Consider the following 19,270-nt stretch of genomic DNA (forward strand, 5'->3'; position numbering starts at 1 on the left):
GCCAGAGGCTCGTGCCTCTGGCAAGGTGTTTCCTTAAATAGAGGCCTCCCCCAGCAGAGGTCAGGCAGCAGCTATTCAAATTCAAATTCACCCAGGCACTCAATCACAGGCAAAACAATGCCCCTTCCACTTCCTCTCAATTACAGGCAATCCCAGTCAAACAGTGCCCGTTCCTCTCCCACACTCAATCAGCCAGGACTCTGCAAGAACTCTAAGTGCTTCCACACACTGCTAAACACAGTTTTCCCACAAAATATCCTTAGCTGAATTCTCTCAGCTGAAAGCAAGTAAAAGAAACCCACTCACCTCTCTCACAGCTCTCTCTCCTGCTCCATGTGACTTGTGACTTGTGACTGACCCAAGGTCATACACAGGGAAGCCATTGAAATCCATAACATAAACCCAATTTCAACAAGAGTTTAAAAATAAATAGGGCATGGTTTCCTGTCCTGAAAAACACAAAATGCCCTACATCTGATTCAGTATAAGGCAGCTTCATGTAGTTCATGTGAGTCACTGGTGGCTGTGGGAGTTACCCAGTTTATTTTTGGCAACATCAGCAGTTTATTTTAGGCAACAGAGGGAGGGGCAGCCTCACCAAGCAAAGACTTGGGACAGTTGTGCATTTTTCTAACCTGGGGACCAGCCTGAAGGAACCAGGAGGGCTTGTGTGTCCATTCCTTCTTCGATGCTTTTGGAAAGGTTTTGTTGATAAAATCTCCCAAATATGTTTTGAGTTGGATGCTGGTTGTAACATAGCTCAGATAGAAGGAGGAGGAGGAGGAGGTTGGATTTTTACCCTGCCCTTCACTACCCGAAGGAGTCTCAGAGTGGCTTTCAAACTCCTTTCCTTACCCCTCCCCACAACAGACGCCCTGTGAGGTAGGTGGGGCTGAGAGAGCTCTGAGAGAACAGCTCTGAGAGAACTGGCCCAAGGTCACCCAGCTGGGTTCGTGTGGAGGAGGAGTGGGGAATCAATCCGAGTCCTCCCAGATTAGAGTCCACGCTCCTAGCCACTACACCAAACTGGTTCTCAGGTCTAATGCCTTGTCTGGTTCCTTGATGGACCACTCTGACCCAATTACATGATGGATGTCGACAGGGGATCTGTGAAGATCACTGCTTGCGTGCTGGATCTTTGCCCGTCCCGGCTGCTGCAATCATGTGACAGTCACGTCAACGAGCTCTTGGCATCCATTGGCAGCTTTACTTCATTTCCTTCCTGTCAGAGTGGTTGAGCAGTGGAACAGTCTGCCTCGAGAGGTAGTGGATGCTCCTTTGCTGGACATTTTCAAGCGGAGGCTGGACGACCATCTTTCGGGTATGTGTAGGTATGTAGGGCTATCTTTCAGCTATGCTCCTGCAGAGTGCAGGGGGTTGGACTAGATGACCTGCAAGGTCCCTTCCAACTCTAACATTCTATGATTCTATGATTTTCCCTTACAACTCTTTTCTTTGTCAGGGCCACATGATGGGACTGGTGGGGCCTAGACTGAATATAAATGATCCCCCTTTGCTTACAGTTCCTTACCTAGGAGCAACTGAAAACATAGCCTGTGTTGGGGAGGGGGGTGAAACCTTCCCTGACCTTTAGCAATAGATTGAAGAAGAAGAGGAGGAGGAGGAGATTGGATTTATACCCCGCCCTTCACTACCTGAAGATGTCTCAGAGCGGCTTGCAAACTCCTTTCCCTTCCCCTCCCCACAACAGACACCCTGTGAGGTAGTAGTAGAAGAAGAAGAGATTGGATTTATACCCCGCCCTTCACTACCCAAAGGTGTCTCAGAGCGGTTTACAATCTCCTCTCCCCCTCCCCACAACAGACACCCTGTGAGGTAGGTGGGGCTGAGAGAGCTCTGGGAGAACTGCTCTTGAGGGAACAGCTCTGAGAGAACTTGTGACTGACCCAAGGTCATGCCAGCAGCTGCATGTGGAGGAGTGGGGAATCAAACCCAGTTCTCCTAGATTAGAATCCATGCTCCTAACCAGGGGTCGTTTCCTGTGGGAGCGCACAGGAGCGGAGCTCCGGCAGTAAAGAGCCCAAGGGGCGGGCACACGCAACAAGCCCCACCCCCTGCTCCCAGCAGCCCTCAGTAAGAGCAAGAAGCAGCCAGTTAAGTTCAGATCCCCCCCCACACACCAATAGCTAGCAATCCAAAACAGTCCAGTGGAGCCTGAGCGGTGGGTGTTGCCTTCTGACACACTTCCGGTGATGTCAGGGGGTGTGGCATATGCAAACGAGTTATGCTAATGAGTTATGGTAATGAGCTCCTGCACCTCTTTTTCTGCAAAATGACCCCTGCTCCTAACTACTACCCCAAACTACACCAAACACTACACCAAGAAAGACATACGGGCACCTGAGAAGACTGTAAAAACATCATGGCCAGGTCTCAGTTAATTACTCTCAGCTTCCACAACTGAGAAAGGTACATCTGCCCATCAGTCTCCGATTTTGATATATTTATTTCCTTTACTATGTTTTCCCCCCACACCCCCGGAATTAAACCCAAACAAATGGTGACCGTATAAACTAAGGTTGTTGTTCCAGTGTGGCCCTTGCATCTGTTAAGCATCTTCATTATGTTGTCTGCTGATTTGCTGCTCACCCTCTACCTGTATGTATGGGCTGGTCACTTCCGTTTCGGTGTACCCGAAGAAGTGTGCGTGCGGACGAAAGTTAATACCGTGAATAAAACTTTGTTGGTCTTAAAGGTGACCCTGTATGCACACTTTGTTTTGCTGCTTCAGACCAACACGCCTACCCCACCTGAATCTTAAAAAGTCATTGTTCCGGAGAGAGAATGACAAACTTTCGCTCTTGCTGTCCTTCAGTTGCCCAAATCCAATTCTGAAATCATTCAGCCGGAATGTTTTGAAGCTGATACTGAGAGAGGCACTTCCAGAAGAGTATCCCTGCGATTCTGTTGCCATAAAAAACAGCTCTCTGACATTTTAAAGACTGGCGGATTTTTATCTCGGCATTAGCTGTCATTGTCGGAAACCTGCTTCATCAGTCTTAGGTGGTGGGCCCTCCGAAATTTTAAACGGCAGAGAGACGGGGCTGTGAAATGCGGAAAGTACAGGGTAAGACGTAATTATGTACAATTCAGGGGCAATCAAGAAGAAGTGGGAGAGACCATTCACAATAGGCATAATCGGCAATCATATCATTTCCTTAGTATTGCTAAACTGGATGACACCTTTAATGGCGGAAGAAGCCCCGGTCCTTGAACAGCGACATCTCCCATTCAGCATCATTTGCTGGTGAATGGTGAATTTTCGATGTATGAATGTGTGTCCTAAGAAACTTGAATTGGTTGCTCAGTCTGCCGTACAGACGATTTGTAGCATTAAGTGCGCTGTTGGGGACTACAAATGGGCCTGCGTCTCAGTTCCAAAATTCCCTTTGCAACATGTTGCATTTCCTTTTTATTATTATTATTGCTTTTATGCTACACACCACATGGTAAATAAGGATGGGTAACACTAACGAATGCCACATGACGGAGTGAGCTCCTGTCTCTAGTTTTAGCTCCTGCCAACCTAGCAGTTCGAAAGCAAGAAATTGCAAGTAGATAAATAGGTACCACTTCAGTGGGAAGGTAACAGCGTTCTGTGCACCTTGGTGTTTAGTCATGCCAGCCACGTGACCATGGAAACGTCTTCGGACAGTGCTGGCTCTTCGGCTTTGAAACGGAGATGAGCACCGCAACCCTAGAGTCGGATTCGACTGGCTTTCGAGCAAGGGAATATTTACCTTTACCTTTAACACTAACAAACTACAGATGATAGGACAGTATAAGGTCTCATCTGATGAAACCTCGACTGCAACGGTCCATTGAGCGCTGTAAGTCCGGAAAACCTTGAGACCAATTTACTTCAAAGGAAACACCTTTAATGATTTGTTACTGGATAATTAAAGAAGATATGTAGTTTTCCTCAACAAGATGTTGTTATATCACGGTTGTCTTTCCTTATTAAGCACTAAGAATACAGAGCACTACTGCCCCGGACAGCGTTTTCCACCTATAGTCACTGATGGACCTCTGCTCCATATCTATATATCTAATAGCCAAGGGTACCTCTGCGTGCGGATACTTATTTCCGCAGAACAAGGTCACCTGAAGGCTAAAGAGGTTTTTCTGCACACTTGGAGTACTCTCCAGGTTTGTAGAAAAATGCAAAAAATAAAAAAATACCCCCCTCCCAAATTAAAAAAAACACCCTGAGTTGTCTGCACTTGCTCAGTCTGAACTCGTAGTTCCTCACTCTGGACTTGGAGCTTTGCTCAGTGGCCGGTCTCCCCACGGCCAGCAAGACAGCTTTGGAGTAACGGGGCAGGGGATGCCAACATCGCCGGGCCCTTCCCAGGCAGCTGGCCTCCCCACCACCAGCAAGACAACCCTGGAGCCGCGGGGCAGAGAACATTGCCACCAGATCCCTCCCAGACGAGTGGCCTCCCCACTGCCAGAAAAACAAGGAAGCTGCAGAAAAGGAGGCCGAAGAGGGGGAGATTTTGTATGTGTGTGTGAGGGGGGGAGAAAGAAAGGGGCAGACTGGGAAGGGGTGGGGGAATGAGGACATTGTCTGAGAAGGGCTGGGGTAAGAGAGGGGTGAGATATACAAGTGGTGAGTGGAGAAAGGGGGTGAGAAAGAATCCCTAGGGAAGGGGGTAGGGAGGAAAGGTAACATAGAAGGGGTGAGAGGAGGTGGTGAGGGAAGACTGACAAATAAGGGGTGGGTGCAGAAAGACTGGAGGGAACTTTGACAGAGAAGGGAGGAGAGGGAAGCAAAAATGGGGGGAATGCCCCCTCCCCGCAAGTTTCTTGCAGGTCTCCACTTGTGTTTACCTAATTCCCTCTTGAAGCTTTCTGTGCTTGTAGCCACCACCACCACTTTCTGCAGCAGTGAATTCCATGCGTTAAATACACTTTAGGTGAAGAAGTACTTCCCTTTATCTGTTCAGAGCTTACTGCTCATTAATTTCATTGAGTGCCCACAAGTTCTTGTATTGTGAAAAGGGGAGAAAAGGACTTCTTTCTCTGCCTTCTTTATCTTTTGTAAACCTCTATCATGTCATCCCTCAGTCGTCGTTTCTCCAAGCTAAAGCGCCCTAACCTCTTCTTCATAGGGAAGGTATTCCACCCCCGTAACCATTTTAGTTTCCCTTTTCTGCACCTTTTTCCAATGCTTCGTTGTTGTTATTGTTGTTCAGTCGCGCAGTCGAGTGATACCTTTTATTGAGGTGCAGTGACCAGAATTGCACACAGTATACCAAATGCCACACCATAGATTTATTCAGGGGCATTATGATACTGGCTGATTTGTTTTCAGTTCCCTTCCTAATAATCCCCAGCACCGCATTGGCCTCTTTTATTGCAGTCGCACACTGAGTTGACATCTTCAGGGAGTTATCTACCACGACTCCCAAGATCTCTCTCCTGGTCAGTTATCACCAGTTTGGACCCCATCAAGGTATATTTATAGTTAGAATTTTTGGCTCCAATGTGCATTACTTTGCCCTTGCCCACCTTGAACCGCATTTGCCAGGTTGATGCCCACGGGCCCAGCCTCGACAGATCCCTCTGGAGCACCTCACAGTCCACCCTGGTTCTCACTGCCTTGAATAACTGCAGACTTAGCCACTTCACTGCTGACTCCCAATTCCAGATTATTAATTTGCTTAGAGGTAGATCCCTGTGGAATGAATGGATTTCCTGAGTTCTAAATGCATTTGGCTGGCAGAGCTGTTTCTGGGCAGAGACCTGTATTCTGTGGGCTCTGTGGGTAGTGCTTCTGATCCCATTGCTCTATCGCTGGACCCTGAAATTCACTCTGAACGCATGGGAATCACTGCTGCAGAAAGGGGTGGTGGCTACAAGCACAGACAGCTTCAAGAGGGAACTGGATAAACATTTGGAGCAGAGGTCCATCAGTGACTATTAGCCACAAGGTATAGGTGGAACACGCTGTCTGGGGCTGTTGTGCTCTGTATTCTTAGTGCTTGGGTGGAAACAGTGAGAGGACTTCTGGAGTTCTGGCTTTGCTGGTGGACTTTCTGATGGCCCCTGGGTTTTGGCCACTGTGTGACACAGAGTGTTCGACTGGATGGGCCATTGGCCTGATCCAACAGGGCTTCTCATATGTTCTTAAATACAGTTCTGCGGTGTAAACAGTACCTGGGCTTCTTGTCCAGAGATTGTGCCATTTGATAGAACGGAGAGTGTTTTGCTGCCGTTCAGTACACTTTAATTCAGACACCTTTGGAATTTTGGCAAAGCGTGGTGGGTGCAGCCGTGACAGTATAGCTGCCACGGGAGGCAGAGCCAGCTACAAAATGGCTGCTTGAGCTATCTTTTCAGACACACCAGTAATGTGGTGGCACCCTCATCGAAAGCCTGGCGGAAGAGCTCCGTTTTACAAGCCCTGTGGAACTGCCAAAGGTCCCGCAGGGCCTTGACGTCCTCCGGGAGCTCATTCCACCAGTATGGAGCCACCGCAGAGAAGGCCCTGGCCCTCGTCACCGCAAGCCTGGCTTCTTTAGGACCTGGAAGGGCCAGACGGTGTTGGGACCCCCATCTTAGTACTCTCTGGGGAACATGTGGGGAAAGGCGGTCCCTTTGGTAAGTAGGTCCCTGACCATATAGGGCTTTAAAGGTATGAACCAGCACCTTGAACCGAATCCGGTATGCTATAGGCAGCCAGTGCAGTGCTTTTAGGGCAGGCTGGATGTGCTCCGGCACAGGGAGACACAAGAACAGCCTCGCTGCTGCGTTCTGCACCAGCTGCAGCTTCTGGATTTGGGACAAGGGCAGCCCCACGTAGAGAGCATTGCAGTAGTCCAGTCTCGAGGTGACCATTGTGTGGATCACTGTTGCCAGGTCGTTGCGTTCAAGGAAGGGAACCCACTGCCGGATCAGCCGCAGATGGTAAAAGGCAGACTTCGCCACGGCTGCTACCTGGGCCTCCATTGTTAAGGAGGCATCCAGGAGCACTCCCAAACTCCTAACCTCCGGCACTGGCACCCATGGTGCCCCATCGAAGGTTGGGAGAGGGATCCCAAGCCTTGGCCTACTCCGACTCAGGCACAGGACCTCCGTCTTCGTTGGATTCAGTTTCAATCGACTCAGCCTAAGCCAACCAGCCACGGCTTTCAGCGCCAGGTCCAGATCTCCCGGACTAGAGTCTGACTGGCCGTCCCAAAAACAGATAGAGCTGGGTGTCATCCGCATACTGGTGACAACCCAACCCATACCTCCGGGCAATCTGGGCAAGGGGGCGCATGTAGATGTTAAATAGCATCGGGGACAGCACAGCCCCTTGTGGCACTCTGCAGACAAGCGGGTGCCTTCGGGACAGCTGTTTCCCCCAGTGCCACCCTTTGTCCCCGACCCTGAAGGAACGAGGAGCGCCACTGCAAGGCAAACCCCTGAATCCCAGTGTCGGCGAGGCGGTGGGTCAGTAGTTGATGGTTGACCGTGTCGAACGCCGCCGACAGGTCTGACAGCAACAGCCAATGCTCCCTCTAAGCTGTGGAGTCTTGTGAGCAAAAATTCTACTCTGTGAGCTACTGGCATTAGAGTTGTGAGCGAGCGATTTGGCTACGGCATCAATGACATCTTCCAGCACCCCAGCCTTTCCCCCCCACCCCGTTACACAAGATGTTAGGAGTCATATGTGCATCCGTTGAAATGATTTTAAGCTGTTTTTAAGTTGTTTTAATTCTGTATTTTGTACCATGTAATATGTACCCTGAACGCACTTGGTGCCTTATGTAAGCCGCCCTGAGCCTGCTCGCGGGGAGGGCGGGGTATAAATGCCATTAAATAAATAAATAAATAAATAAATAAATAAATAAATAGGTTGCTCTGGAGCCATCCTTCCTGAGCTAAGACAAAAACATGTAAGCCGGAGGCTAAAAAAACTGTGAGCTAGCTCACACTAACTCAGCTTAGAGGTAGATGGGGCTTAGAGAGCTCTCTTGAGAACTGCCCTCGAGAGAACAGCTCTGAGAGAACTTGTGATTGACCCAAGGTCACACCAGCAGCTGCATGCGGAGCGATTTGACTGCTGTATGAATTAGTTTGCTCTGGAGCCCATCCTTCCTGAGCGAAGGCAAAAATGTGTGAGCCCGGAGGCTTAGAGACCGTGAACTAGCTCACACTAACTCGGCTTAGAGGGACTATCGATTGGAACCCACCCATTCTTTTATAGTGATTTAAAAGCCCGTTCGATGCCGTTGGTCCACACTGGCCCCTTTGATGTGGTTAATAAGTTGAGTTGCAGGTTCTGAGCTGAGAGATAATAGGAGATTTTTTGTGGGATGGAGACCCTGAGGAAGGTGGGGTTTGGGGAGGGGAGGGACTTCGGTAGGCTATAATGCTGTAGAGCCCAGCCTCCAAAACAGCCTTTTTCTCCTGGGGAACTGATCTTGGTCATCTGTAGGTCAGTTCTAATAGCAGGAGGTCTCCAGGTGACACCTGGAGATTGGCAACCGTATATATAAGTGAAACGGTGCCCGTGCATCAGCAGAAAGTTGTGAGCTCCATTGTTCAAATTAATATGTCAATCCCTTGGTGCTTCCACCTCCAGTCTCGCTTCATTCCCGTCTCTGAGTTCTGATCAACTGACCGTGAAATCCAGTGTATTCTCCTGACAAGTGTGTGCATAACAAAATTGAATCCCCCCCCCCCCATTACCGGACTGTAAGTATTTCTTGCATGATTCCGTTTTCTTGCCAATTACGGTTCTTATGTTCAACTTAATTAGCTAGATTCCGGCAAGCTGTTTAGACATGTGTAGCCAGCCAGAAGCAAAATAGTTGAAACGGGAGAGGAGACGGCGCCAAATGAAACTGTGTAACTTTAGCAAATAATAAAAGGTCTAAGGCAGGGGTGTCGAACTCATTGGTTATGAGGGCCGGCTCTCACATAGACAAGACCTTGTTGGGCTGGGCCGCGTGTGTCATAAAATGGATTGCCTGGTAGCAGAGAGATAAACTTGATAAAGGACACAAACACAAAGGGTTTTTTAAAAACTTAAAATAAAAACATGGTTAAAACATCAGCACTCTTGCAATATTTTGTTTATTTGACAGTGTCTGATAACTTACACCTCTTGCTCTGAATTATTACATCAAAACATCTGTGCTTTTGGAATCTTGAGTATGCTGTTCAGGTGTGTATCTGTAACCTGCAAACCTATGCTGATACAGCAGCAGCAGAACTGGAAGAAGAAGCAGAAGACAGCCAGTTCCACTGCGGGCCTGATAGAAGCCCTCCAGGGGGGCTCATCTGGCCCCCAGGCCGCATGTTTGACACCCCTGCTCTAAGGAAAATAGGTTTCTTCTTTCTCAACGGGGGGAGGGGAGGAGCCCGTCCATTTGGTTCAGGGCAGCCCCCCAGGCTGTCGGCCCACCGGGGCTTTTCCAGGAGGCCGTAATGGCCAATCTGTCTGTGGCTGAACTGACATTGACGAGGAGGCACCATTCCTAGTAAAGGTAAAGGTTCCCTTGCTCGAAAGCCAGTCGAATCCGACTCTAGGGTTGCGGTGCTCATCTCTGTTTCAAAGCCGAAGAGCCAGCGCTGTCCGAAGACATTTCCGTGGTCATGTGGCCAGCATGACTAAACACCAAGGCGCACGGAACGCTGTTACCTTCCCACTGTAGTGGTACCTACTTATCTACTTGCAATTTCTTGCTTTCGAACTGCTAGGTTGGCAGGAGCAGGAACTAGAGACGGGAGCTCACTCCGTCATGCGGCACACTCAGGTCTTGAACTGCTGAACTACCAACCTTCCACAGCCTGCAGTTCAGCATCTTAACCACTTGAGCCACCGCAGCTCCTGCAAATTATGCCTCCTCCCCGTTTGTCTTGGAAGGGACTGAAATTATAAATTCCTCTTCATTTTAGATCTTCGGGCTCTCCCAGTCCCCTTCTCCAAAAAGCAGATTCACCAATACTTTCTGGGCAGCCATAGTTGCCAACCACCAGTTTGGCATAGTGGTTAAGAGCGCAGACTCTAATCTGGGAGAACCAGGTTTGATTTCCCCACTCCTCCACATGCAGCCGGTGGCATGACCTCGGGTCAGTCATAAATTCTTTCAGAGCTGATCTCTCAAGGGGAGTTCTCGAGAGAGAGCTCTCTCAGCCCCACCTACCTCCCAGGGTGTCTGTTGTGGGGAGGGGGAGGGAAAGGAGTTTGCAAGCCGCTCTGAGACAACTTCGGGTAGTGAAGGATGGGGCATAAATCCAATCTCTTCTCTTCATGGGGTCCTGGAGATCTCCCTGAATTACGCCTGATCTCCAGATTACAGAGATCAGTTCCTCTGGAGAAAATGGCTTCTTTGGAAGGTTGGACTTTATGGGGTAGACTTCATGATGTTATACCTTACTGAGATCTTTCTCTTGACTAAATCTTGCCCTCCACAGACTCCTCCCCCAAATATCCAGGAATCCCCCAATTTGGTCCACCCTGAGTGGCAGCAATCCTCTCCATCTTACATTTTTACATCTGACATTTAACTCTCCTTGCTCTGAGGAGCTCAGAGTGGTGAACATAGAACTCTTCTCTGTCTTATCATCCCTGCTGCTTTGCATGCAGAAGGTCTTGGGTTCAATTCTCTGCACCTCCACTGAAAAGGATCAGGTAGTAGGTGATGAGGAAAGACCTTGACCCAAGACCTTGGAGAGTGGCCCCTAGTCAGAATAGACAGGATGGACCTATATAGACCCGGGGTCTGATTTAGTATGGGGATAAATGAATAGCCAAAGAACTGAAATTAGGTGTCATGCAGGGGACCATCAGCATATTCCTAGGAAGAAGCCTGCTGCTTCAGGATGAAACCACCCCTCTGAGGTCAACCTCTGAGCCCTTTTCCACCTATGCCGGTGGCGACAGGGCCTTTCCTGTGATGGCACCTTTCTTGTGGTATTCTCATTGACAGCAACTTGATTCCGCTTCCGACACCCTTAAAATGATTGCATTTTCCCAAGCTGAGTTTTTTTCTTGTGACTGGTCATAATGCTGCTGTTTAAGCAGCCTGTTTTCATAGGATTTGGTTGCATTGCTTTCTGTTTCCGTGCCAAGTTCCTAGCGGCCTTGAACAGTTTCATAAAGAAAGTTTTATGGTTTTGTACCATTTTGGAAGTCCACAAGAAGTTGTGAGTAACATTCAAAATAATCTTTCCCATGACTGAGAGTCCCCATTTAGTCTCTTACCTTCCCTTCTCTACAAATACATACAGAGAGAGAGAGAGAGAGAGAGAGAGAGAGAGAGAGGCTGTTTTAGGTGCATCCATTGACATTTAATAAATCCCTGTGGTTTTTAATAATCCGCTTCTGTGACACATGGTTTAATTTCTCTCTGTCAGAATGGTCTCATTTGATCAGGTACTTTTGATAATACGACACTGGAAAACATGCGGTCTCAATATAGCCGGTGTGACAGCCGTTATGTCTGTATCTTTGTTAATTGGGTTTCAGCAATTTGGTCGGGAACACAGAACATCAACAAGTCTGTGACGAGCTTTTTGATGCTTTAAAAATAGGTTTGGAATTAATATCGTGCCGTGCGCTCCTTCTGTTGGGAGGGCTTGTGCTTTTATTGATTCATCCTCTATTCTATGAGAGCCAGTTTGGTGTAGTGGTAAGGAGTGGGGACTCTAATCTGGGAGAATCGGGTTTGATTCCCCATTCTTCCACATGCAGCTGCTGGTGTGACCTTGGGTCAGTCACAAGTTATTTCAGAGCTGTTCTCTCAAGGGCAGTTCTCCAAGGAGCTCTCTCCCACCTACCTCACAGGGTATCTGTTGTAGGGAGGAGGAGAGGAAAGGGATTGTAAGCCGCTCTGAGACTCCTTTGGGTAGTGACGGGCGGGGTCTAAATCCAATCTCTTCTTCTCTCCTGCACAAAAATTGAGTTACTATAGGGCAGTGATGGCAAACCTTTTAGAGACCGAGTGCCCAAACTGCGACCCAAAACCCACTTATTTATCACAAAGTGCCGACACGGCAATTTAACCTGAATACTGAGGTTTTACTTTAGAAAAAAAACACTCATACATTAACTTAAGATGACCCAAACAAAGTAAGGAAAGCAATCCCAAATGCTTTCATTTACTTAAAATTATTTGGCAGAGATAGGGTTGCCAAATATGTTTTGGCCGGGAGCAGGGGGCTCCCAGCCAGCGTCTGGAACGTGCGCGTGTGCGTAGCGTGCACGTCACCCGGAAGTGACGTCGCACGCTGGGGGCAGGGCCACGCCATTTGAGGGGAAAACTCTTTGTTTTCCCCTCAAATGCCGTGACCCCGCCCCCAGCGTGTGACGTCACTTCCGGGTGATGCGCACGCGGGGGTGGGGTTTTCCCCGGGCCCCGATTCTGCGGGAGCGGAAAGCGGGGCTCGAAAGTGGGGGGAAATCCCCCCCGGGGGGCATTTGGCAGCCCTAGGCAGAGAATTCAACACTTTAATGATGGTCTGGGCCTGGCTGGGGCGATGGCACGCGTGCCCACAGAGAGGGCTCTGAGTGCCAACTCTGGCACCCGTGCCATAGGTTCACCACCACTGCTATAGGGCGTGAATAAACTTCTGTCCAAACATTTTGGGGGAAAAATAGTCTCATTCTTGTCCCTTTTACATCTTTTTCTCTCCCTGCTTTGAAAGAAGCAAACAGAAGACAAACACTTCTGTCAGATAATTGGGTGACATTGGTGGTTTTAAGTTGCTATGTGAACCTTAAAGGAGTTATGGGACAGTAGTGAATGGTGCGTGAGTGTATATGAATATTGTTGTAGATCACCGCAATGATTGCATCTTTAATTTCGTTGTACTATGTACAATGACAATAAAGTATACTACTACTAGTCGTATCACAAATACCGAGATCTGAATCTGTATCTTTTTTCTGTCATCATGGACCTGTTCATTCCGCCCATTTTTCATCCCTAATGATCCTGATCCATTGATTCCTTTTATATTGCTAGCGTACCATTGAGATTGGAATAAATGAAGTGAAGAATTTCAGCATGGGGGAATGGAAAACGGCGTGAAATTCAGGGGTCCAGTTAGCACAAGGGGGAGACAAAATCAGAACGGGAATTTCCAAACCAGCGGAGATAGACGATTCAGAATCATCCCTGTTAAAAACAAAGCATTTATATCCACTTCCATTCTGATATCTGAGGATCCAATGAAATAATGATGTGAGGGAACCATTATTTGGAACTCTTTATGAGTTTTATCAGTCAAATCCAACTTTTGGCGTAGTGGTTTTGAGCCAGTTTGGTGTAGTGGTTAGGAGCACGGACTCTGATCTGGGAGAACCGGGTTTGATTCCCCACTCCTCCACATGCAGCTGCTGGCATGACCTTGGATCAGTCACAAGTTCTCTCAGAGCTGTTCTCTCAAGAGCAGTTCTTTAAAGAGCTCTCTCAGCCCCACCTACCTCACAGGGTGTCTGTTGTGGGGAGGGGAAGGGAAAGGAGATCGTAAGCCGCTTTCAGACTCCTTCGGATAGTGAAGGGCAGGGCTGTTTTTGGGCAGAAACGCACAGGAACGGAGTTCCGGCTGTCTCCCGAGTTGGCCACGCCCAGCAGGAACTCATTAGCATAATAGGCCACACCCAACAGCAGAAACTAATTAGGGTTGGCTACATTCGGGGTGTGTGGCCTAACATGCAAAGGAGTTCCTCCTACAAAAAAAGGCCCTGGGTTTTGACAACAAACAAGGGGGAATTTCACATTACCCAGTTTCTCCTGGTTTCAGGCCGGTATTCTTCCGTTTTGAGTTGAACCGGTACAGGGCTGCCATTTCACACATGGCTTGCCCCTACCGGAAATCAGCCGGTTCAGAAGCGGTTTGGCATTTCAGACATGCACCGCTTTGTTTTCCCGCCGTTTTCTTCCCATGCGGGCGATCGATTTTTTTTTAAAAACGTTCGCTTTATAGCGCTATAGCGCTATAGCAGTATAACAAGACACTCCATGCGTTCCAATGGGATTGATATAGTGCTATTCCATTATATCGTTATAGCGCTATAGCGCTATAACACTATAAATCGAACGTTCAAAAAAAAACCAGCAGGAGATCGCCCGCACGGGCAAAAAAAGGCGGGAAACAAGCGTATCCGAACCGGGAGAGGGAACTGGAGACTAGTCAGAAGCGGTTGACAGGTAAAACGCTTCAGTCCCGGTTCCTAAACGGGACTGAAGCTTTTGTGTGTGAAATGGCAGTTACATTCCGGTAGGGAACCGATTCTCAAACGGGTTCTGTCTGAAATGACAAACCAGAACCCGTTTGAGAACCGGTTCCCTACCGGGAGATATCGCCTGTCTGAAATTCCCCAAGGTAAACAGAATAAGAAGCAAAAGGTGGGTGTGGCTGGATAACCACACTTCTGGTAACATGGGGGTGCGGCCTAATGTGCTAATGAGCTGTGCTGTCAGGGGTGTGGCCCAATAGGCGAATGAGTTCCTGCTGTTGGGTGTGGCCTATTATGCTAATGAGTTCCTGCTGGGCTTTTTCTACAAAAAGAGCCCTGGAGGGCGGGGTATAAATCCAATCTCTTCTTCTTCTCTTTTTTCTTTTCTCCCTGGCTGTGAAATCAAAGTGACTTTTCACATCATTCCCCCCCTTCTCTTATTCCTCACACTTGGTGGGCTTCCATAGTTGAACGAGGGATTCCAGCACACTCTTCAAAGGTCCTAGCCTGACACTGTAACCCAGGGGTGTCGATCTCACAGCCTGTGGGCCGAAAGCAGCCCGTGCAGGGCCCTTACCCAGCATATGATCAACTGGTCATTACGTTTATCGACAGATGACTCAGGCTGTGCATTATGTCCCTGTATACTTGTCCCAGTGCTAATGCGTAACGGGTGGTGGAGGCGGGAGGGAGGCATCAGGGAGATACTGTAAGGAAATACTGTAAGAGTGTTAATGTTGTGAGTTCATATTTTGAGTAAAAAATAATACCGCTCATTGAGTTTGCCTGTCCCCTTTGTAAAGTTTATCTCTCCGGTGCCTGGCATTACATTTTATGGAACTCATGGTCTCTCTGGAGAAAGTGACATTTATGTCAGATCCGTCCCTTGTAACAAACAAGTTTGACACCTCAAAAATCAGGGCCGCTGGGCGGTGAAAACGGAGCTTTTCTGGCGGGCATTCCTATAGGAGCTGCACCTTATCAGCCTCGCCCTGTGTCGACCTAGAGTTAGAAGCTTCCACAGTGGAGCATCGCTGAATGTGTTCTTAAATGCATTGTATTATATCGCACCGCCATTGTTATATCAACTGTTTTAAATTGTTTATTATGGATTTTTACACTGAGATGTATATTGTTTTATTGGTTTTATGTAAGCCGCCGTCTTCCGTTTTTAATCTCCAGATCCAGGGCTTAATCTCCAGGGCTTCTAGTGTCCTGGCCCCACTGGTGGACCTCCTGATGGCACCTGGTATTTCTGGCCACTGTGTGACAAGAGTGTTGGACTGGATGGGCCACTGGCCTGATCCAACATTGGCTTCTCTTATGTTCTACAGACGAAACACTCTGTCTGGGGCAAGGGATGCTCTGTATTCTTGGTGCTTGGGAGGGGGGCAACAGTGGGAGGGCTTCTAGTGTCCTGGCCCCACTGGTGGACCTCCTGAAGGCACCTGGTATCTTTGGCCACTGTGTGACAGAGTGTTGGACTGGATGGGCCATTGGCCTGATCCAAGATTGGCTTCTCTTATGTTCTATAGATGGAACACTCTGTCTGGGGCAAGGGATGCTCTGTATTCTTGGTGTTTGGGGGGGGGGCAACAATGGGAGAGTTTCTAGTGTCCTGGCCCCAGTGCTGGATCTCCTGATGGAACCTGATCCAACATTGGCTTCTCCTATGTTCTTATATGGAGCAGAGGTCCATCAGTGGCTATTAGCCACAAGGTATTGATAGGAACTCTCAGTCTGGGGCAAGTGATGCTCTGTCTTCTTGGTTCTTGGGAGGGGGGTAACAGTAGGAGGGCTTCTAGTGTCCTGGCCCCACTGCTGGACCTCCTGATGGCACCTGGTATTTTTGGCCACTGTATGACAAGAGTGTTGGACTGGATGGGCCACTGGCCTGATCTTATGTTCTTATGTGATCTCATGCATTGTTCCCTCTGGTGACTCCTTTTTATTTCTGTTGCAAGGAGCAGTTCAACATGGATACAATCATGGACCCCGTTTTTGCAACCAGTTCACCATCCCTGGGGAATTGCAGCGGGCCAAACCACACCTGTAACGTGGAGAGCAGCGTCGCCTACGTGGATTTTTACCTCCACCAGCCCCTCATCGCCGCAATCTTCATCATCTCCTACCTCCTCATCTTCCTCCTGTGCATGATCGGCAACGGAGTGGTGTGTTTCATTGTGCTGCGGAGCAAGCACATGCGCACCGTCACCAACCTCTTCATACTGAACCTTGCCGTCAGCGATTTGCTAGTGGGGATATTTTGCATGCCTACCACGTTGCTGGATAATATAATCTCCGGTAAGTTTCGCCTCCGTCCTTGAGGTTTGGAAAATAGCACATTGAGGGGGTGCTGTTTCTCGTGAGAAAATCTGAGGAGGTCCACCTTATTTATCGAGAAGCATTTTGATGTCACTGTTTAGCGAGAGCAGAGTCGGGCTTGCAGGTCCCTTGGTTGGAGTAGGGAATAGTGCTGGGGGGGGGAAGTCTTGGCCTCTGTACCCTGTGTGTTCAGATTCCAGGGCAGCTGGTTTGGCACTGTCTGAAAGAGGATGCTAGGTAGACTTATTGAATCATAGAATCACAGAGTTGGAAGGGACCTCCAGGGTCATTTAGTCCAACCCCCTGTACAGTGCAGGAAACTCACAAATACCTCCTCCCCCCCCCCACACACAAGTCATCAAATAAAAAATAGACACACTCAAAAAAGAAAGAAGAAGTTTGACCCTTTTCTGTCCTTCAAGGAGAGAGAACAATATGAGATTGCGGAACTTACGAGTTCACTCACCAATTCAGAATAACGAAGCCCCCAGGGCTTAATAGGGACAGAGGATTCTTCTCTCACTACAGATGCTAATTTTCTGCCCCCAAGCATTTCCCCTCTGGTCTAATCTACACAATGGATGACCACGTTCCGTGTCCCTTTTCATCCTGTGTCCCGTCTCCGCAACACCCCTCCCACCTTCTGACTGGGATATAAGGACTCAGGGATCTCCATTTCGACTTGTATCTGATGAAGGGAGCGTTGACTCTCGAAAGCTTCCACCCCAAAAACCTTGTTGGTCTCGAAGATGTTACCGGACTCAATTCTGTCTTTCCTGTCCTTTACCACTGAGTAGACTTAAATGCAGTTTTTCTACCTTCAGCTCATCCCCTTTCTTATTCTCCAGGGTGGCCCTTCGGGAACACGGTCTGCAAGATGAACGGGATGATCCAGGGCATCTCCGTCTCGGCCTCCGTCTTCACTCTGGTTGCAATCGCCGTGGACAGGTAGGACCAGGGCTATTTCTGGGCAGGAACGCACAGGAACAGAGTTCCGGCGGGCTCTCGAGTTGGCCACACCCAGCAGGAACTCATTAGCATAACAGGCTACACCCATCAGCAGAAACTCATTAGGATTGGCTACATTAGGGGTGTGTGGCCTAACATGCAAAGGAGTTCCTGCTACAAAAAAGGCCCTGGACAACAAACAAGGTAAACAGAATAAGAAACAAAAGGTGGGTGTGGCTGGATGACCACACTTCTGGTAACATGGGGGTGCGGCCTAATGTGCTAATGAGCTGTGCTGTCAGGGGTGTGGCCCAATATGCTAATGAGTTCCTGCTATTGGGTGTGGCCTATTATGCTAATGAGTTCCTGCTGGGCTTTTTCTACAAAAAGAGCCCTGGTAGGACTCTGTCAAAGCCTGGGAAACAGAGCCGAATACAATATTGTCTGTTACCTCCAAGAAGCCTGCCATCATAGCTTTATGCAGGAACACCAAGAAGAGGTCTCGCACAGCCAGAAAAAGACTCACCGTTAATACAATCTGAGAGCTTGTGGCTTGGTGCAGGAGCACTGTGAAGGGCCCAGGCTGGAAAACGGTGGAATGAGCATCCTTTCTTTATCAAGAGTTAGAGGCTGTTGACCCAGGACCGTACCTACGGTGGGTCTTTTGGGGGCTCCGCCCCCTTTCTTAAAGGCACAGCCCTGCACGAATTTCTCCTGTAAATGCTTTTTTCCAATAATTTTAAAGCATTTTTAAAAGATGTGTGCTCCTTTATGCAGAGTGGGGCGCTGTAGTTGACTCATTCCCACACTGGGCAAGGGAGTTGGAGTAGGTGACCTCTAGAATCCCTTCTAACTCTGTGTCAGGAAACTGGTCTCCTTGAAGAGAGTTTTTCTGCCAAAGTGTTGGCTTTCGTGACTATAGAAGTCATCATCCCCATCTGCCGGCTTGTTCTCAGCATTTGTTCTCAGCATTGTTGCTTCGGCTGGCAGAAGTGATTTTATTTATTTATATTTATTTATTTATATTTACATTTATATCCCACCCTAGCCCGAAGGCTCAGGGCGGCTAAATAGGGCACTGTGTGCCGGGTTAAAACAATAACATATAGTTTAAAAACAATAAATTACAATAAAATATCATAACAAATTACAACAAATTTCAGCAAGAGGGGGAGATCTTAACCTCACATAGCTACGTCCTACGATCTTGTCCTCAGAGGCGTGTCCAAGCACCTCGCTCCACCCTTGGGGCCAGGCAATCAGATGTTAGTACGCCAGGGCATAAGGGATACAGGTGGAATAGCAGTGGCAGCGGCTCCTACTCAAAAGCCTGGCGGAAGAGCTCCGTCTTGCAGGCCCTGCGGCACTGAGAAAGGTCCCGCAGGGCCTTAATCTCCTCCAGGAGCTCCTTCCACCAAGTAGGAGCCACCACCGAAAATTCCCTAGTCCTGATCGCTGCAAATTTAACTTCTCTCGGGCCTGGAATTTCCAGGAGACGACGCCCTCCCGACCGAAGTGCCCTTGGGAGAACATATGGAGAAAGGCGGTCCCTCAGGTAGGCTGCACCCTGGCCATTAAGGGCTTTAAAGGTCAAGACCAGCACTTTGAAGCGAATCCAGTACGCTATCGGCAGCCAGTGCTGTACCTCGTCCTGACATGTGTTGAATATAACAATATAGCTCCAACCAAGTCAAACATCAATACTGTGATACTGATGTGATTTTGCAGTTCTCAGACTCCCACAGGCAATCTTTTATGACGAGCCAGGGGTTCTTGTGCACCTGCTTCTATTAA

At 48.6% G+C, this 19,270-nt stretch overlaps 1 protein-coding gene across 1 annotated transcript in view; it reads left to right on the plus strand.

The window, feature by feature from the left end:
• Window positions 1–19,270, plus strand: part of NPFFR2 (neuropeptide FF receptor 2) — an 81,719-nt gene that overhangs the window by 55,684 nt on the left and 6,765 nt on the right. The window contains 2 exon segments of the mRNA XM_015420027.1: window positions 16,168–16,507; window positions 17,377–17,476. Coding sequence (XP_015275513.1) covers window positions 16,180–16,507; window positions 17,377–17,476 — 428 coding nt within the window. The 5' untranslated portion in view covers window positions 16,168–16,179.

This window comes from Gekko japonicus, unplaced genomic scaffold (genome assembly GCF_001447785.1).
Source record: "Gekko japonicus isolate JY-2015 unplaced genomic scaffold, Gekko_japonicus_V1.1 scaffold350, whole genome shotgun sequence".
Lineage (NCBI taxonomy): Eukaryota > Metazoa > Chordata > Lepidosauria > Squamata > Gekkonidae > Gekko > Gekko japonicus.